At 42.6% G+C, this 21,475-nt stretch overlaps 1 protein-coding gene across 1 annotated transcript; it reads right to left on the reverse strand.

Annotated features, from left to right (window-relative positions):
* Positions 1 to 1,138: 1,138 nt before the first annotated feature.
* On the reverse strand, positions 1,139 to 21,324 carry LOC120018474 (presenilins-associated rhomboid-like protein, mitochondrial). Its single transcript, XM_038961699.1, has 10 exons — positions 21,036 to 21,324; positions 16,744 to 16,963; positions 16,416 to 16,556; positions 15,672 to 15,720; positions 15,236 to 15,331; positions 14,563 to 14,712; positions 14,380 to 14,450; positions 14,200 to 14,301; positions 2,455 to 2,552; positions 1,139 to 2,017 (listed from the first exon to the last, which is right to left on the reverse strand). Exons 1-10 carry the CDS (start codon positions 21,104 to 21,106, stop codon positions 1,894 to 1,896), a joined length of 1,122 nt encoding a protein of 373 aa, XP_038817627.1. The 5' UTR covers positions 21,107 to 21,324; the 3' UTR covers positions 1,139 to 1,893.
* Between the last annotated feature and the right edge of the window lie 151 nt (positions 21,325 to 21,475).

Here is a 21,475-nt window from a genome sequence, read left to right on the forward strand (position 1 = left end):
GTTCACCACTGCACGTGGCCTATTACTCTCCCCCAGATCTGCACTGTGGGTTCAATGTTGTGCATCCCAAATGTCACCCTATTCCCTATATAGTGCACTACTTCTGACCAGAGCCCATACACACACTGAAAAGCAACATCTAAAACTCAGAGAAACTACTGCTCACTTTTTCAAACACACAATCTCATTATACATCACGGTGGATTTCCATTCCCATCAAGTGAAGTGAAATTCACACCAAAAATAAATGAAACTTTTTAAATTCTTGACTTTTTACTGAATTCAAATGGAATTGAACCAAACCCTGTGATACACAATTAAGGACACAATGATAGAGTTACGGACAAAATGACTTAGGGTGCGTCGCAAATGGAACCCTATTCCCTGTATACATATAGTGCACTACTTTTGACCAGAGCCCTTTGCACCCTAGTCTAAAGTAAGCACCCTGTTCCCGTTTATAGGGGACATTTGGGAAGCAGATTTAAAGGAGAATCTCATTCTGAGAAAAAGACAGCAGTTATAATTAGCAAAATACTGTTTTGACTCTGACGGCAGCATAAACAGCGGCCATTCTCATTCTTTTTTTCCAAGTATCACAACGGGGAAGAGTCAAGAGAAAGAGGAAATGAGATAAGGGTTGTAGATGAAGAGAGGAAGTCTTATCAGACATCAGACTCTGGCTTTTCCCCAATGACCGTTTGTGGACATTGGTCATTTAATTTTTTCCATGTTCCATCAATATCCTAACCCGCCAGCACCAAAGCTAGAGTGAAGCCCAGATGACAATTGATGCCCAAAATGCTTAAAAAGCTAAATTCAAATGAATAATATGACATCATGAAACAATGACATCTTGTTTAAAAACAAAAAGGGCACATGTCTTCTGATAAAGGTGTGAGTGACATCCTTCCTGTATCCAGGTGACAACAGTGATTCAGGGGTACAAAGCCTGTCCTACTGTATTTCATTCCTGCTACTGAAAAGATGTATAGTTTTATGGTTTAGTTAATGGTTTACTGGTGAAGGACTGAAAAAGGAGCAAAGTCCATCACCTTTCTCAGTTTGATAGACATGAGACTCTTTTAGTGAAATAGTAAATACTGTACATATGGAAAGAAATCACAGTAGAGCTATAGCCTGGAACACAAGACAAATACACATTTTATTTGAATCAAATAACAAACTAAATGGTTTTCTTTAATCTACAACAAATATTCCTGTACACACACTGAGTCTACAAAACATTAACACCTGCTCTTTGCAGGGACCAGTGAATAATGAGTGCTTTTGAAAATAGATATCATCATATACACGTGTATCATCATATAAAAACACATGTAGATGTGATATCATTGGTTTTGACACTATAGCGCCCTACCCTGTACTGACAGTGGGAGAGGTTTCGTGACCGTGTGGCTTTCGTATCTTAGGGTTTACGGCCTCCACCTCAGCATTTGGGGAGATGTTGACGACCCGTAGGCTCCTGGGTACGTATTCAAATATAATCTTAATGATTATGATGTAAAAAGGTTAAACTAATTCGAGATCAACACTTTGTTGAGTTACACTAGGGCCTGTATTCACAATATGTCCCCATTGTGTCCTCTCTTCTCTCACAAACACATATAAGCATGACTATCACAAAAGCCCTGCATTATTTTGTAGTGTGTGTGTATAAGTTAGTGAGAGAGAGCACTGAATACAGATGGCATTTACATGTGTGAGTGACAAACGTAGAGCTTGTGTGTGTGGGGTAAATGGAGAGTTGGGCTATGGTTTGTGTGGCCAGCAAGGCTGTTGATACTACTGACAATCTTCTGTCATCTGTTAATTTATGTATAAATTAACAAGGCCAGTCCATCCATATGCATTCACCCAGTCCAGTGCGCTCTACAGGGGGCCGCTGCCACCGTTTCCTCCCCCACCAGGACCCTTCGTCCTAAGGTCGTGCCACACCTTCACTAGAGGCTCGCGATTCTTCCATATCAGCTCGTGGCCATACATGATGTACCAGCTACAAAAAATAAATCAGAGAGAGAATAGGTGAGGAACATATAGAGATAGGAAGAGAGGTTAAACGAGAATAAAATAACATATCTTATGTCGTAGTACCCGATCCAATACCACACATGTACACGATAGGTTGGGAGCAGCACAGGGTAAGAGAAGAAGAGTGGTGCCCCTGGAGCAGTTTGGGGGGGGGGGTAGAGGATTAAGTGACCCCCAAACAAAAATCGTCAAAGCCGGGGTACTGTGGAGAAGATGGTCAAAAGACAGCTAGCTTTACTAGATGTTGAGATGTTTTGTTGCTGCCCTGTGCAACAGTCATTGTAATGGGGATGAGTGTGTGAGAGAGTAATTGAAGAAGTGAGTGAGAGCAGACAGACAGATGGACTTGAAGCTGACTTGTATGCCAAAAAGTTTTCCACCTAGCTGAACAGTGAGACTTACATGCCAAAAATAGCTCCGCCTAGATGGGCCGCGTGGTCGAAGTACCGCCATCCTAAAACTAGGCCAGCTGTGTCCATAGCTACTATGGCTTTCAATGCCTGGACAGGAGAAGAGAAAAAGGATGGTGTGAATAAACAAGACAGTAAATAACTTCCTGGAGTGACACTTACATTTTAGTCATTTAGCAGACATGCTTATCCAGAGCGACTTACAGTGCATTCATCAGTCATAGTAAGTACATTCTCCTCAATGAAGTAGCTATCAGCAAAGTCAGAGCTACTAAGGGGGGGGAAAAAAAAGTCAAGTGCGAGTGTTAGTTCACAAAAGGCATTTTTATTTATTTGGGATTATTTAAGATACCCTTTTTCCAAGAATCAGTGATCCAAGTCCTTGAGAGCTCTCCTGGTGTGTGTATCCTTCAAACAGCATACTTGATGGCAATTTTGTTGTTAGACAATGTCAAAGCTTGCTTGCAAGAGCTGCCCTCTCCCAATTGGCTGTCAGGCGGCAGCATTGCTGAAATTTGCATAAACTTGGGAAATGTTTGAACTCTGGTCACTAGCTCCGGTGTCTCCTCCTTTATTTGAAAATGACTGGTTGCTGGTAGCTGATTATCACATAAGACACGGGTCACATAAGACACCCTACTAAAGGCATTTCACAAAAGCCACAATAAGACCAAATCCTAATTGTCAAAACACATACCAAATCAGACATACCAACACACATCGTAACAAAAATCGGAAATACCGACAATACTAAATCCCCAACCAGCATAAAAATGGGTGCAAAATGCATATGTTGTTATGCCAGAATGGTAATTGTAAACATGCACATCGAAGGACAGTTTGTGACTACATTCTGATTCCGTGCCCTTCTCCTGAACTGTACACATGTACACTCTAATGACGAGGGGGGAAAAAAATAGATATATACCGAGTTACAGTTCATAAGGAAATCAGTCAGTTGAAATAAATTCATTAGGCCCTAATCAATGGATTCACATGACTGGGCAGGGGCGCAGCCAGCGGTGGGCTTAGGAGGGCATCACTGGTGAGCCAGGCCCAGCCATTAAGAATGAGTTTCCCCCCACAAAAGGGCTTTATTAGAGACAGAAATACTCCTCAGTTTTATCAGCTGTTTGGGTGGCTGGTCTCAAAAGATCTCGCAGGTGAAGAAGCAAAATGTGGAGGTCCTGGGCTGGCATATCACACGTGGTCTGCGGTTGTCAGGCCGGTTGAACATACTGTCAAATTCTCAAAATTTACGTTGGAGGCGGTTTATGGTAGAGAAATGAACATAAAATTATATTTATTTGTCCCCAGCAGAAGGTGCACCTGTGTAATGATCATGCTGTTTAATCAGCTTCTTGATCTGCTACACCTGTCAGGTGAATGAATTAAATTGGCAAAGGAGAAATGCTCACTAACAGGGATGTAAACAAATTTGTGCACAAAATTAGAGAAATAAGCTTTTTGTGCATATGAAACATTTCTGGACCTTTTATTTCAGCTCATGGAACATGGGACTAACACTTTACATGTTGCATTTATATTTTCGTTCAGTATAGCTCAATATCGCACATTTTAATTTTTGCATTAGTTTCCTGTACCAGTACAAAAATTCCTGATTTTTCATTCATAGCTTGTTCTCCATCTTTTTAAATAGGGAACCAGCACTTCTATGATTTCAGCACTTTTATTTCCATGACTGATCAAAACTTATTTTCTCAGGGCTCTCTTGCCCTTCTGCAGCAGCAATATGTTTGGAACATCGAATCGCAATAAAAACCAGTATCGAATTGCAATATATGGCATATAGTTGAAGTCGGAAGTTTATATACACTTAGGTTGGAGTCATTACATTTACATTTAAGTCATTTAGCAGACGCTCTTATCCAGAGCGACTTACAAGTACATACATTCATACTTTTTTTTTTTTTTTTTTGTACTGGCCCCCCGTGGGAATCGAACCCACAACCCTGGCGTTGCAAGCGCCATGCTCTACCAACTGAGCCACACGGGGCCTAATTAAAACTCGTTTTTCAACCACTCCATACATTTCTTGTAAACAAACTATAGTTTTGGCAAGTCGGTTAGGACATCTACTTTGTGCATGCATGACAAGGTATTTTTCCAACAATTGTAGACAGATAAATTATTTCACTTATAATTCACTGTACCACAATTCCAGTGGGTCAGAAGTTTACATACACTAAGTTGACTGTGCCTTTAAACAGCTTTGAAAATTCCAGAAAATATTGTCATGGCTTTAGAAGCTTCTGACAGGCTAATTGACATCATTTGAGTCAATTGGAGGTGTACCTGTGGATGCATTTCAAGTCCTACCTTCAAACTCAGTGCCTCTTTGCTTGACATCATGGGAAAATCAAAAGAAATCAGCCAAGACCTCAGAAAAAAATGTGTAGACTTCCACAAGTCTGGTTCAACCTTGGGAGCAATTTCCAAATGACTGAATGTACCACGTTCATCTGTACAAACAATAGTACGCAAGTATAAACACCGTGACCATGCAGCCGTCATACCGCTCAGGAAGGAGACGCGTTCTTTGGTGCGAAAAGTGCAAATCAATCCCAGAACAACAGCAAAGGACCTTGTGAAGATGCTGGAGGAAACAGGTACAAAAGCATCTATATCCACAGTAAAACAAGTTCTATATTGACATAACCTGAAAGGCTGCTCAGCAAGGAAGAAGCCACTGCTCCAAAACCGCCATAAAAAAGCCAAACTACGGTTTGCAACTGCACATGGGAACAAATATCGTACTTTTTGGAGAAATGTCTTCTTGTCTGATGAAACAAAAATAGAACCGTTTGGCCATAATGACCATCGTTATGTTTGGAGGAAAAAAGGGGAGGCTTGCAAGCCGAAGAACACCATCTCAACCGTGAAGCATGGGGTTGGCAGCATCATGTGGGGTTGCTTTGCTGCAGGAGGGACTGGTGCACTTCACAAAATAGATGGCATCATGAGGAGGAAAATTATGTGGATATATTGAAGCAACATCTCAAGACATCAGCCAGGAAGTTAAAGCTTGGTCGTAAATGGGTCTTCCAAATGGACAATGACTCCAAGCATACTTCCAAAGTTGTGGCAAAATGGCTTAAGGACAACAAAGTCAAGGTATTGGAGTGGCCATCACAAAGCCCTGACCTCAATCCTATAGAAGATTTGTGAGAAGAACTGAAAAAGCGTGTGAGAGCAAGGCCTACAAACCTGACTCCGTTACACCAGCTCTGTCAGGAGGAATGGGCCAGAATTCACACAACTTATTGTGGGAAGCTTGTGGAAGGCTACCCAAAACGTTTGACCCACGTTAAACAATTCAAAGGCAATGCTACCAAATAATAATTGAGTTGAGCCAACAGTTGAGAATGACACAAATATAAATTTTCAAAGTCTGCTGCCTCAGTTTGTATGATGGCAATTTGCATATGCTCCAGAATGTTATGAAGAGTGATCAGAGGAATTGCAATTAATTGCAAAGTCCCTCTTTGCCATGCATATGAACTGAATCCCCATAACTTTTCCACTGCATTTCAGCCCTGCCACAAAAGGACCAGCTGACATCATGTCAGTGATTCTCTTGTTAACACAAGTGTGAGTGTTGACGAGGACAAGGCTGGAGATCACTCTGCCATGCTGATTAAGTTTGAAAAACAGACTGGAAGCTTCACAAGGAGGGTGGTGCTTGGAATCATTGTTCTTCCTCGGTCAATCATGGTTACCTGCAAGGAAACACGTGCTGTCATCATTGATTTGCACAAAATGGGCTTCACAGGCAAGGATATTGGTGCCAGTAAGATTGCACCTAAATCAACCATTTATCGGATCATCAAGAACTTCAAGGAGAGCAGTTCAATTGTTTTGAAGAAGGCTTCAGGGTGACCAAGGAAGTCCAGCAAGCGCCAAGACCGTCTCCTAAAGTTGATTCAGCTGCGGGATCGGGGCACCACCAGTACAGAGCTTGCTCAGGAATGGCAGCAGGCAGGTGTGAGTGCATCTACACGCACAGTGAGGCGAAGACTTTTGGAGGATGGCCTGGTGTCAAGAAGGGCAGCAAAGAAGCCACTTCTCTCCAGGAAAAACATCAGGGACAGACTGATATTCTGCAAAAGGTACAGGGATTGGACTGCTGAGGACTGGGGGAAAGTCATTTTCTCTGATGAATCCCTTTTCTGATTGTTTGGGGCATCCGGAAAAAAGCTTGTCCGGAGAAGACGAGGTGAGCGCTACCATCAGTCCTGTGTCATGCCAACAGTAAAGCATCCTGAGACCATTCATGTGTGGGGTTGCTTCTCAGCCAAGGGAGTGGGCTCACTCACAATTCTGCCTAAGAACACAGCCATGAACACACATCCTCCGAGAGCAACTTCTCCCAAACATCCAGGAACAGTTTGGTGACGAACAATGCCTTTTCCAGCATGATGGAGCCCCTTGCCATAAGGCAAAAGTGATAACTAAATGGCTCGGGGAACAAAACATCGATATTTTGGGTCCATGGCCAGGAAACTCCCCAGACCTTAATCCCATTGAGAACTTGTGGTCAATCCTCAAGAGGCGGGTGGACAAACAAAACCCCACAAATTCTGACAAACTCCAATCAATGATTATGCAAGAATGGGCTGCCATCAGTCAGGATGTGGCCCAGAAGTTAATTGACAGCATGCCATGGCGGATTGCAGAGGTCTTGAAAAAGAAGGGTCAACACTGCAAATATTGACTCTTTGCATCAACTTCATGTAATTGTCAATAAAAGCCTTTGACACTTATGAAATGCTTGTAATTATACTTCAGTATTCCATAGTAACATCTGACAAAAATATGTAAAGACACTGAAGCAGCAAACTTTGTGAAAATTAATATTTGTGTAATTCTCAAAACTTTTGGCCACGACTGTATGTAAACTTCTGACCCACTGGGAATGTGATGAAAGAAATAAAAGCTGAAATAAATAATTCTCTACTATTATTCGGACATTTCACATTCTTAAAATAAAGTGGTGATCCTAACTGACCGAAGACAAGATTAAATGTCAGGAATTGTGAATAACTGAGTTAAAATGCATTTGGCTAAGGTGTATGTAAACTTCTGACTTCAACTGTAGATAGGGAAATAGTCGTAGTGTGAGTCGACCAAGCACAGGTTAACTACTTGTGATTTTATTGCGATTCAATGTTCCAAACATATTACTGCTGCAGAGAGGCAAGAGAGCCATGATAAAATAAGTTATGTACACTGCTCAAAAAAATAAAGGGAACACTAAAATAACACATCCTAGATCTGAATGAATGAAATATTCTTATTAAATACTTTTTTCTTTACATAGTTGAATGTGCTGACAACAAAATCACACAAAAATTATCAATGGAAATCAAATGTATCAACCCATGGAGGTCTGGATTTGGAGTCACACTCAAAATTAAAGTGGAAAACCACACTACAGGCTGATCCAACTTTGATGTAATGTCCTTAAAACAAGTCAACATGAGGCTCAGTAGTGTGTGTGGCCTCCACGTGCCTGTATGACCTCCCTACAACGCCTGGGCATGCTCCTGATGAGGTGGCGGATGGTCTCCTGAGGGATCTCCTCCCAGACCTGGACTAAAGCATCCGCCAACTCCTGGACAGTCTGTGGTGCAACGCGGCGTTGGTGGATGGAGCGAGACATGTTGTCCCAGATGTGCTCAATTGGATTCAGGTCTGGGGAACGGGCGGGCCAGTCCATAGCATCAATGCCTTCCTCTTGCAGGAACTGCTGACACACTCCAGCCACATGAGGTCTAGCATTGTCTTGCATTAGGAGGAACCCAGGGCCAACCGCACCAGCATATGGTCTCACAAGGGGTTTGAGGATCTCATCTCGGTACCTAATGGCAGTAAGGCTACCTCTGGCGAGCACATGGAGGGCTGTGCGGCTCCCCAAAGAAATGCCACCCCACACCATGACTGACCCACCGCCAAACCGGTCATGCTGGAGGATGTTGCAGGCAGCAGAACGTTCTCCACGGCGTCTCCAGACTGTCACGTCTGTCACATGTGCTCAGTGTGAACCTGCTTTCATCTGTGAAGAGCACAGGGCGCCAGTGGCGAATTTGCCAATCTTGGTGTTCTCTGGCAAATGCCAAACGTCCTGCACGGTGTTGGGCTGTAAGCACAACCCCCACCTGTGGACGTCGGGCCCTCATACCACCCTCATGGAGTCTGTTTCTGACCGTTTGAGCAGACACATGCACATTTGTGGCCTGCTGGAGGTCATTTTGCAGGGCTCTGGCAGTGCTCCTCCTTGCACAAAGGCGGATGTAGCGGTCCTGCTGCTGGGTTGTTGCCCTCCTACGGCATACTCCACGTCTCCTGATGTACTGGCCTGTCTCCTGGTAGCGCCTCCATGCTCTGGACACTACGCTGACAGACACAGCAAACCTTCTTGCCACAGCTCGCATTGATGTGCCATCCTGGATGAGCTGCACTACCTGAGCCACTTGTGTGGGTTGTAGACTCCGTCTCATGCTACCACTAGAGTGAAAGCACCGCCAGCATTCAAAAGTGACCAAAACATCAGCCAGGAAGCATAGGAACTGAGAAGTGGTCTGTGGTCACCACCTGCAGAACCACTCCTTTATTGGGGGTGTCTTGCTAATTGCCTATAATTTCCACCTGTTGTCTATTCCATTTGCACAACAGCATGTGAAATTTATTGTCAATCAGTGTTGCTTCCTAAGTGGACAGTTTGATTTCACAGAAGTGTGATTGACTTGGAGTTACATTGTGTTGTTTAAGTGTTCCCTTTATTTTTTTGAGCAGTGTATATAAACTCAGCAAAAAAATAAACGTCCCTTTTTCAGAACCCTATCTTTCAAAGATAATTTGAAATAACTTCACACATCTTCATTGTAAAGGTTTTAAACACTGTTTCCCGTGCTTGTTCTATGAACCATAAACAATTAATGAACATGCACCTGTGGAATGGTCGTTAAGACACTAACATCTTACAGATGGTAGGCAATTAATAAATCTTCTTAGGGCTAGGCCACCTGTTGACAACTTCCGGTGAAATTGGAGGGTGCCCAATTCAAATAAATAATAGTAAAAATTATGGATTATAAACATACAAGTGTCTTATTTCGGTTAAAAGCCTAAATTATTGTTAATCTAACTGCACTGTCCAATTCACAATAGGCTTTACAGAGAAAGCATGCCATGCGATTGATTGAGGACGGCGCCCCACATCAACATTTTTCCACCGGCACAGGCTTCATAAAAATCACAAATAGCGAATAAATATTCACTTACTTTTTGAAAATCTTCCTCCGATTTGCAATCCAAAAGGGTCCCAGTTACAACATGTGTCTTGTTAGATAAAATCCTTTATATCCCAAAAAAGTCAATTTAGTTGGCGCCATCGATTTCAGTAATCCACTCGTTCAACATGCAGAGAAAGGAATCCGGAAAACTACACCTACACTTTGTTTCAACAAGTCAAAATGTTTCTATTTACTCCTCAGGTACCCTAAAATGTAATTAAACTATAATATTTAATACAGAAAGAAGTATGTTCAATAGGAAAGCAAAATGAGCGGACGCGCGCTCAAACACGAATTTCCAAACTGGTGTCGTCGTACTAAAACTCATATTTCTTCTTTATTATTCAAGTTACAAGCCTGAAACCTTGAATAAAGACTGTTGACATCAATGTGGAAGCAATAGGAATTGCAATATGGGAGCTGGAATTGCATATGCCCCTATGCTTTCCATTGTAAGAGCATGGGCTCAAAAAAAAAATGATTTTCTCCTACCATATCAATTGTGTTAGTCTCATACATTATTTTAACATTTCTACAAACTTCAAAGTGTTTTCTATCCAATGGTACCAATTATATGCATATCCTGGTTTCTGGGCCTGAGTAACAGGCAGTTTACTTTGGGCACGTAAGTCAGGTGGAAATTCAGAAAAAAGGACCCTAGCCTGAAGAACGCAATTAAGGTCACAGTTATGAAAACTTAGGACACTAAAGAGGCCTTTCTACTGACTCTGGAAAACACCAAAAGAAAGATGCCCAGGATCCCTGCTTATCTGCGTGAACGTGTCTTAGGCATGCTGCGAGGACTGCAGTTGTAGCCAGGGCAATAAATTGCAATGTCCGTACTGTGAGACGCCTAAGACAGCGCTACAGGGAGAACAGCTGATCATCGTTGCAGTGGCAGACCACGTGTAACAACACCTGCACAGGATCGGTACATCCGAACATCACACCTGTGGGAAATGTACAGAATGGCAACAACAACTGCCCGAGTTACACCAGGAATGCACATTCCCTCCATCAGTGCTCAGACTGTCCGCAATAGGCCGAGAGAGGCTGGACTGAGGGCTTGTAGGCCTGTTGTAAAGGCAGGTCCTCGCCAGACATCACCGGCAACAACGTTGCCTATGGGCACAAACCCACCTTCGCTGGACCAGAGAAGACTGGCAAAAAGTGCTCTCCACTGACGAGTCGCGGTTTTGTCTCACCAGGGGTGATGGACGGATTCGGATTTATCGGCGAAGGAATGAGCGTTACACCGAGGCCTGTACTCTGGAGCAGGATCGATTTGGAGGTGGAGGGTCCGTCGTGGTCTGGGGCGGTGTGTCACAGCATCATCGGACTGAGCTTGTTGTCATTGCAGGCAATCTCAACGCTGTGCGTTACAGGGAAGACATCTTCCTCCCTCATGTGGTACCCTTCCTGCAGGCTCATCCTGATATGACCCTCCACCATGACAATGCCACCAGCCATACTGCTCGTTCTGTGCGTGATTTCCTGTAAGACAGGAATGTCAGTGTTCTGCCATGGCCAGAGATGAGCCCGGATCTCAATCCCATTGAGCAAGTCTGGGAACTGTTGGAACGGAGGTTGAGGGCTAGGGCCATTCCCCCCAGAAATGTCTGGGAACTTGCAGATGCCTTGGTGGAAGAGTTGGGTAACATCTCACAGCAAGAGCTTGGCTAATCTGGTGCAGTCCATGAGGAGGAGATTGACTGCAGTACTTAATGCAGCTGGTGGTCACACCAGATACTGACTGTTACTTTTGATTTTGACCCCCCCTTTGTTCAGGGACACATTATTCCATTTCTGTTAGTCCCATGTCTGTGGAACTTGTTCAGTTTGTGTCTCAGTTATTGAATTTTGTTATGTTCATACAAATATTTACACATGTTAAGTTTACTGAAAATAAATACAGTTGACAGTGAGAGGATGTTTCTTTTTTTGCTGAGTTTGTTTATATATATGTATAAATATGAGAGAGAACCGCAATATACAGTACCAGTCATTCCAGGATTTTCTTTATTTGTCCTGTTCTCTACATTGTAGAATAATAGTGAAGACATCAAAACTATGAAATAACACATATGGAATCATGTCGTAACCAAATAAGTGTTAAACATATATAACATATATTTAACATTTGAGATTCTTCAAAGTAGCCATCCTTTGCCTTGATGACAGCTTTGCACACGCTTGGCATTCTCTCAACCAGCTTCTTTAGGAATGCTTTTCCAACAGTCTTGAAGGAATTCCCACACATGCTGAGCACTTGTTGGCTGCTTTTCCTTCACTCTGCAGTCCAACTCTTCCCAAACCATCTCAATTAGGTTGAGGTCGGGTGATTGTGGAGGCCAGATCATCTGATACAGCACTCCATCACTCTCCTTCTTGATCAAATAGCCCTTGCACAGCCTGGAGGTGTGTTGGGTCATTGTTCTGTTGAAAAACAAATGATAATCCTACTAAGCGAAAACCAGACCAGGCGTATCGCTGCAGAATGCTGTGGTAGCTATGCTGGTTAAGAGTGCCTTGAATTCTAAATAAATCATACAGTCACCAGTAAAGCACCATCACACCTCCTCCTCCGTGCTTTATGGTGGGAACCACACATGCAGAGATCATCTGTTCACCTACTCTGCGTCTCACAAAGACACGGCAGTTGGAACCAAAAATCTCAAATTTGGACTCATCAGACCAAATGACAGATTTCCACTGGTCTAATGTCCATTGCTCATGTTTCTTGGCCCAACCAAGTCTCTTCTTCTTATTGGTGTCCTTTAGCAGTGGTTTCTTTGCAGCAATTCGACCATGAAGGCCTGATTCACGCAGTCTGATGTGTCTGTTACTTGAACTCGAAAGCATTTATTTGGGCTGCAATTTCTGAGGCATGTAACTAATGAACTTATCCTCAGCAGCAGAGGTAACTCGGTCTTCCTTTCCTGTGGCGGTCCTCATGAGAGCCAGTTTCATCATAGAGCTTGATGGTTTTTGAAACTGCACTTGAAGAAACTTTCTTGAAATTTTCCGTATTGACTGACCTCCATGTCTTAAAGTAAATGATGGACTGTCGTTTCTCTTTGCTTATTTGAACTGTTCTTGTCATAATATGGACTTGGTCTTTTACCAAATAGGGCTATCTTCTGTATACCACCCCTACCTTGGCTCAAATGCATTAAGGAAAGAAATTCCACAAAGTAATTTTTAACAAGACACCTGTTAATTGAAATGCATTCCAGGTGACTACCTCATGAAGCTGGTTGAGAGAATGCTGAGTGTGTGCAAAGCTGTCATCAAGGCAAAGGGTGGCTATTTTGATTTGTTTAACACTTTGTATTAAACATTCCATATGTGTTATTTCATAGTTTTGATGGCTTTACTATTATTCTACAATGTAAAAATAAAGAAACTCTGGAATGAGTAGGTGTGTCCAAACTTTTGACTGGTACTGTATATCGTATCGGCACCTAAGTATCATGATATTATTGTATTGTGAGGTGCCTGGCAATTCCCTGCTTTATTCCTCATACCCATGAGGGGGGGTGTACTATGGTGAAAACTCCCTCCATCCATGCTTACAACAATCCAATACTTTTAAAGGGAAACTTCACAATTGTATTCATAGTCATCATCTCCAGCACCACCCTATCAACAACGTATGTGAAAATGGTGCATTTCTATGTTTTGTAGTAAAAAACGTATTTCCAATGACATTGGTATTATTCATGTGATTTTGACCAATTGTGAGCAGTGGTGGAAAAAGTACTTAAGTCATACTTGAGTTTTAAATATACTTAAGTATCAAAAGTAAATGGAATTGCTAAAATGTACTTAAGTATCAAAAGTAAAAGTATTAATAATTTCAAATTCCTTATATTATGCAAACCAGACAGCACAATTTATTTATTTGTATTTCTTATTTACAGATAGCCAGGGGGCACACTACAACACTGACATTCATTTACAAACAAAGCATTTGTGTTTAGTGAGTCTGCCAGATCAGAGGCAGTAGGGATGACCAGGGATGTTCTCTTGATAAGTGCATGAATTGGACCATTTTCCTGTCAAAATGTAACAGGCACTTTTGGGAAAAAGTGCATTATATACTTTAGGAATGTAGTGAAGTAAAAGTTGTCAAAACTATAAAAAGTAAAGTATAGATACCCCCCAAAACTACTTAATTAATACTTTAAAGTATTTTTACACCACTGGTGGTGAGTAGGCATTGTGTAATAATCTTTTTTACTACAAACATAGAATCGTGACATTTTCACATATGTTGATGTTGGGGGTAGTGCTGGAGATGACGAATGTGAAGTTGAAAATGTTCCTTTAAATCCCTGAGTGAACACTTCTGGAGATGGGTAGAAAATCAGAATGGAGCTTCTGTGTGGTTAAGTGTGCTGTAAGGGTTGTTCACTCACATTGCCTGCAGAGAAAGCATACATCGGGAGGAAGATGATTGCCAGCTTAGCCTCTGGCATTTTGGTACAGACGGCAGCCAAGACTGTCATGATGGCTCCTGACTGGAGAGGACAGGAAGTGATGTCAGAAACAGGAAGTAAAGGGGAATTCCGAAGGGAGTTTAAAATGTTAGTGCTTACCGCTCCAAGAGAGGGACCTAAGCGCCCGCTGGCTGTCTTACACACATAGCTGAACAGCGTAGAGATAACACCTTGCAATGAGAAGATGATTGATTATTTATCTGAAAATAAGTCTGTACTTTCAGGATTAGTAATCTGTCTATTACATTCTGCCGTTTGTCTCTCACACACGCGTGCTGGTACCTGCAGACATGTAGACGGCCATGAACTGCTCCCTGCCTAGCATGGAGACGATGCTGGAGGAGAAGCTCCAGAGGACATACATGTTGGCCGCCATGTGGAAGAAGGAGTAGTGGCTGAAAGTGGACAGGAGCATGGGGAAACACAGGGTTTCTGTGGGTAGGGTACAGACAGGAGGAGGAGATCAGCGAAGTGTTCAATAGGAACGGGGAGGGATAGACAATCATTTTCCCTATAAGAAATATTTTAATTGCAAAACGTTTCGCTAGGGTTTGCTACTGCGTGCAGTATTTCCTATTGGACAAGTCTTTTCAGATTATAATTGGTCTATAGAGGCTGTATATTTGTAAATTTTTTTAATGCCGTTTTTACTGTAAGAGCTTAGGTAAGCTAGATTTTTTAATATACATGTCAAATAAACTGGATCTCTGTCAGTGTTAATAGTAATAAAGTGCCATGATTAGGGCCTCTAGTTTTGCCTGACCATGTGACCTGACCAGGAAAAACTATAGCCTATAACAAGGGCTCCAGAGGCTCCAGATTTCCCTGGTCAGGTGAAGAAAAACTCAGGGCCCTAATCCTGACACTTAATACTATTAACACTTCCTGAGGCAGAGATCAAGTTTTATGTGTATTTGTTATGATACGATAGGATAGGACAGTTTCCCCTACTCACTGGAGGCAGGGTTGGATGTGAAGTATTTGATCATAGAGCGCTGGAGGGATGGCACTCTCCAACAGCAAAACACCACGGCATTAGCAGCTATGATCCCTGAGAGAGAGGATCGGAGTAGAAAAAGACAGAATGAGTCGATAATGAAAGATGGGGGGAGGTGCTGACAGGTAGAAAAAGATAGCAGGATGAGCAAGGAACCTAAACTGCACACTGGGTGCTGCACTGCGGCTGCCCTCTGCTCCAGCCTTTCCAACATAATGTGTGATTTGAAGTGGCTGGGTACATTTGTGTCTCGTACAGACAAAAAGTATATATTATCTTAAGATAGAGAGGATAGTAGTGAAAGTGAGAATCATCATCTCTAAATATCTGCATCAACTAGTTACTATCGAGAGGACACAAGAAAAAAAATCTATGGGCTTCAGTAAAGACTAACCTGTAACAGTACGTTGTCCCTCACTCAAGCTGTTCCACCACTTGTTGATCTGTAACAGAAACAGAACCGGTCTGAAAAAACAGCCACACATGTAGTGAAACCTGGGTTGTGTTCATTAGGCACTGAACAAAATAAAACTGACTGAAACAGGGAGACAACCTGGTCCAAGAAGGAACGTACATTTTAGTTTTCTGTTGCAAAATGTTTGAAAACATTTTCTGTTGTGTGTAGTAATGAACACAACCCAGCATAGGGAATCAACTCCCTAAGACATCAGTGTGACCACAGTTCAGCAAGAAAAGAGGGCGATATTTGGCCTAGCAAACCTGGGGGGGGGGGGGGGGCATTGATATTTGGCCTAGTGTGAGTGGCAAAGTCCACAACTTGGGCCAAATCAACTCTTTTCCTTATGAAACTTGAAAGATGCCAGCCCCGTAAAAACATAATTCGTCCAAATAATCACCGGAGGAATTGCTCCTCGTAACCCTCATATCCCATTCAGTTACAAATGGCGGAGAGACTATAACCCCTAACCCCTGTTCCAGGGACACTCTGCTGCTCCCAGCCTGTTGTACTGTATGTGCATGTTGTGGGGAGAGGCCGGGTACTGCGACAGCAAAATAAAAAATGTCCAGTATAATGTATCAATAAAGATGTATACAAAATAATGGGGCATTGTATAAAAAAAAATTAAAAAAGGATCAACCCAATATCATAAATGTTTTGACCCATCCTTCATCTCACCCATTTGCGAAGATCCTCCTGTTTCTGCGGCCGTAGTTTCTCCAGACCCTCGGCCCGGACCTCGTCAAAGTAGCTCTGGACCCGGGACTTTAGTGACTCATACTGCCAGATGGCCGCTGTGCCAAATGAACAGGCTGTAAACTAACATAGTGTTAGTCCCCCTTATTCCGTCAGTGCTGTGCTGAATTTGCCAATAGACGTATCGAGGTCTCTGTGACTGCAACAGTAATAGCTGTTCAGTGTGTAACAGGTAATGCAGTTATATTGTACTGTGTTGTAGTATAGCTTATCGAGTAGTGTTTGTTTAGTTAAAGACCTAAAAACCTACCCCTATTGTGAACACCAGGGGCTTGACCAGTCTGCCAAATCTCCTGGGGTGTGTGTTTGCCACTGAGGGCTCCACGGGGGGAGATGCACCCCTCTTGTGGATGAGCCCTTCATTGGGCTCTGTGTGTGAGGGCCCCGTCTCCTCTATGACCCCCTTCTTGGTCTTTGTCTCCTTCGCTGCTTTCCTGAAGCCACATCTCTGTTGAGTGTTGAGGGTGAATCTAGGAAAAAGCGTAAACAGGGAAGAGTAAGAGCTAGATGATTGGTCAATTAGTTAGCTATGATAACATCTGAGTAAAAGGAGAAATGGTTTCAATCCTCCTTCCAGAGAAAAGAGAAGTGATTTTGAAAGTAGAGGGAGGAACTTACTGACTAATTTACTCTGGATAAGTGCCTCTGCTTAATCAGTGTTTTTTCATCCTGGTCCTGGGGAGTGGAGTTATTGCCCTAGCTCTACCTAATTCCACTAATAAAAGGTTTGATAATGAGTGATAAGTGGAATCCGGGGTGTATTCACTAGGAACCAGAGGGAACCAAATGGAGGCAAACATAAACAAAGGGAACGGGGAGGGACGGACCTACCTGAATTTTGTCCGATAGTAACTAGTTCTTTGCAAAACCTTTTCCGTTGCAAAACCTTCTGCAGTGTGTGGCGGATGAATCAGAATTAGTTGGGTAACAAAGATAAATAAGATGTTTTATTTATATAATATGCTTATGTGAGATACTTGTCATTAGAATGTATCCTTTTGGACTATAGTGTTGGCAGTTGCACTTTTCCCTCAGCTAGGGCTCAGTCACTTGGGGCCCAGAGAGGGGAGAGGTCAGGCTTGACTTTCACATGTCCCTGGTGCTATGCAGAATATCAGAAAGGGAAGAGAACAGAATGGAACATTGTCTTCATATGTGAATGTGTCTTTACCTATTCTTAAACCATGTGAAGGGATGGCGTGATTAATGGGGAACCAATTACTTGTCTCCACAATGTCTGTGCGCTTATCCTGGGATAGTGTATGACCTAGAGGCTCACTCCCCTCAGTGAGCTTGTCCAGTGGTGGGGTCAAGAGGGGGTTTACTTGAGATGGGAGTATCTAGAGTTGACAATTGAGTTATGCCTTGGATGAGGTAATGTTTTTGTACTATGAAGTACCAGGAACGAGATTAGAACCTGGTTTTAGAGACCAAACTGAGCGATAATTTATAGCGAATGCTATCTGGCTAAGGGATACTCCTTTCTCAAGTAATCGTCCCTTTGTGAAGAGTTGCTACTGTTGTTGCTAATGAACACACCCCAGGTGTGTAGTACTAGGGCAAAAACAAAAAATGTGCAACCCTTTTGGTCCCCAGGACTAGTGGTGTAGAGTACTTAAGTAGTACTTTAAAGTATTTTTACTTAAGTAGTTTTTTACTTTCAACATTCCTAAAGAAAAGAATGTATTTTTAACTCCATACATTTTCCCTTATACCCAAAAGTACTTGTTACATGTTGAATGCTTAGAAGGACAGGAAAATTGTCAATTTCACACACTTATCAAGAGAACATGTGTTCATCCCTACTGCCTCTTATCTGGCAGACTCACTAAACACAAATGCATCGTTTGTAAATGATGTCTGAGTGTACCCCTGGCTATCCGTACATTTTAAAAACAATAAAATGGTGCCGTCTGCTTTGCTTAATATAAGGAATTTGAAATGATTTATAATTAAGTATATTTTAGCAATTACATTTACTTTTGATACTTAAGTATACAGTGCATTTGGAAAGAATTTATACACTTTAAAAAATTTCCCTCAATCTACACACAATAGCCAATAATGACAGAGCAAAAACTGGCTTTTAGACATTTTTGCAAATGTATTAAAAATAAAAAAAATACTTAAATATAACATTTACATAAGTATTCAGACCCTTTACTCAGTACTTTGTTGAAGCAACTTTGGCAGCGATTACAACCTCAAGTCTTCTTGGGTATGACGCTACAAGCTTGGCACACCTGTATTTGGGGAGTTTCTCCCATTCTTCTCTGCAGATCTTCTCAAGCTGTCAGGTTGGATGGGGAGCGTCGCTGCACAGCTATTGTCAGGTCTCTCCAGAGATGTTCGATTGGGTTCAAGTCTTGGCTCTGGCTGGGCCACTCAAGGACATTGAGACTTGTCCCGAAGCCACTCCTATATTCTCTTGGCTGTGTGCTTAGGGTCGTTGTACTGTTGGAAGGTGAACCTCCGCCCCAGTCTGAGGTCCTGAGACCTTTGGAGCAGGTTTTCGTCAAGGATCTCTCTGTACTTTGCTCAGTTCATCTTTCCCTCAATCCTGACTAGTTTCCCAGTCCCTGCCGCTGAAAAACATCCCATGCTGCCACCACCATGCTTCACCGTAGGGATGGTGCCAGGTTTCCTCCAGAAGTGACGCTGAGTTCTAGCCAAAGAGTTCAATCTTGGTATCATCGGACCAGAGAATCTTGTTTCTCATGGTCTGAGAGTCCGTTAGGTGCCTTTTGGCAAACTCCAAGCGGGCTGTTATGTGGTTTTTCTGAGGAGTGGCTTCCGTCTGGCCACTCTAGCATAAAGGCCTGCTTGGTGGAGTGCTGCAGAGATGGTTGGGCTTCTGGAAGGTTCTCCCATTTCCACAGAGGAATTCTGGAGCTCTGTCAGAGTGACCACCGTGTTCTTGGTCACCTCCCTGACCAAGGCCCTTCTCCCAAGATTTCCCAGTTTGGCCGGACGGCCAGCTCTAGGAAGAGTCTTGGTAGCCAGTCAGGGCTATGGAACCCTGACCTGTTCACTGGACGTGCTACCATGTCCCGGACCTGCTGTTTTGGACTCTCTCTCTACCGCACCCGCTGTCTCTAAACGCTGAATGATCAGCTATGAAAAGTCAACTGACATTTACTCCTGAGGTGCTGACCTGTTGCACCCTCTACAACCACTGTGATGATTATTATCTGACCCTGCTGGTCATCTATGAACGTTTGAACATCTTGGCCATGTTCTGTTATAATCTCCACCCGGCACAGCTAGAAGAGGAGTGGCCACCCCTCAGAACCTGGTTCCTCTAGGTTTCTTCCTAGGTTCTGGCCTTTCATGGGAGTTTTTCCTGGCCACCGTGCTTCTACATCTGCATTGCTTGCTGTTTGGGGTTTTAGGCTGGGTTTCTGTACAGAACTGTGTGACATCGGCTGATGTAAAATGGGCTTTATAAATACATTTGATTGATTGGTGGTTCCAAACTTCTCCCATTTAAGAATGATGGAGGCCACTGTGAACTTGGTGACCTTCAATGCGGAAGAATGGTTTTGGTACCATTTCAAAGATCTGTGCAGACACAATCCTGTCTCAGAGCTCCACAGACAATTCCTTCGACCTCATGGCTTGGTTTTTGCACTGACATGCACTGTCAATTGTGGGACCTTATATAGACAGGTCTGTACCTTTCCAAATCACGTCCAATCAATTGAATTTACCATAAGTGGACTCCAATCAAGTTGTAGAAACAGCTCAAAGATGATCAATGGAAACAGGATGCACCTAAGCTCAATTTCGAGTCTCATAGCAAAAGTTCCAAATACTTACGTAAATAAAAGCCATTTCTGTTTTATATTTTTTATACATTTGCAAACATTTCTAAAAACCTGCTTTGGCTTTGTCATTATGGGGTATTGTGTGTAGATTGAGGATTTGTTTTATTTAATCCATTTTAGAATAAGGCTGTAATTTAACAAAATTTCGGGGGGAAAAAAATCAGGGCGTCTGAATAATTCCCGATGCACTGTATTTATAACCAAATACCCAGTAATACTACTTGAGTAAAAGTAACTCACTTTTACGTGACTAACTTTCTATTAACGTATCTTTACTTTTACTCAAGTGTGACAATTGGGTACTTTTTCAAGCATTGCACAAGACCAGGATTAAGAAACACTGTGCTAACTGTAAATTCATTCTTTCATATTTACACGGCAGAATTTGTAAACAACACAGGACTTTTGGGAGCTCCCAAAAGATAGTTAGCTACATCGCACAGAAGAAGTCCAACTAATCAAACAATAATTCAATGGGAATACTGAAGTAACAAGTAGCCACCGATATTACTACAACTGTGGTTGCAAGGACTAGCGAACTGTGGCACCACTAGCAACATATCTCAAAGTGAGCAGCTGTTCATCATCATGATAACCTACAGTAGTTAGCTCTGGCAGCCGCTAGCTGAGTTTTAGATATAATTTCTAGACTGACAATACATACATCAGTGGTCAAGATCTCAGGCATGGGCAAAATGCATTCCGTACACCATACCTGTTTCCTCTGGTTGCTGTACTAATGATGTCAGCCCTAGCCCATCTTAAAACGCAACCCCTCCACGCCATGTTCGTGAGCGGGTAACTCGAATGACCCCTCCTACATTCGCTACCGGGTCAACAGTCTAAAACAGCCAAACATAACTGGGTCATATGGCTAGAAGGTATGCAGCTTTTGTCAAATTTACGTCAAAAGTTGAATATTTTTGCATTTTAGCTAACCCCATTCTCCTAACGTGCTACGTTAATTATCCAAACCTGCTACGAAAAGTTACATTTGACGAAAAGCTGGATCCCTTCTAACCATGACCACAGAACGGGTGGGTATAATTTGTGGAACTTTCCAACAGGAATCTGTTCCAAAAACGTCGTAAATAACAAGGTTTCAAACAAACAACGCATACAAAGTTGTATGCCGGCCGAATAAGATACCGGGTA

This window comes from Salvelinus namaycush, chromosome 23 (genome assembly GCF_016432855.1).
Source record: "Salvelinus namaycush isolate Seneca chromosome 23, SaNama_1.0, whole genome shotgun sequence".
Taxonomy (NCBI): Eukaryota; Metazoa; Chordata; class Actinopteri; order Salmoniformes; family Salmonidae; genus Salvelinus; species Salvelinus namaycush.

Excerpts from the sequence above, each read along its gene's own strand:
- LOC120018474 (XM_038961699.1), bottom strand. The coding sequence starts at position 21,106 with ATGGCGTGGAGGGGTTGCGTTTTAAGATGGGCTAGGGCTGACATCATT. Across the intron at positions 14,302-14,379 it reads TAGGTCCCTCTCTTGGAGCG|TCAGGAGCCATCATGACAGT; the intron begins GTAAGCACTAAC and ends TGTCCTCTCCAG. Across the intron at positions 2,018-2,454 it reads GGCGGAGCTATTTTTGGCAT|CTGGTACATCATGTATGGCC; the intron begins GTAAGTCTCACT and ends TATTTTTTGTAG.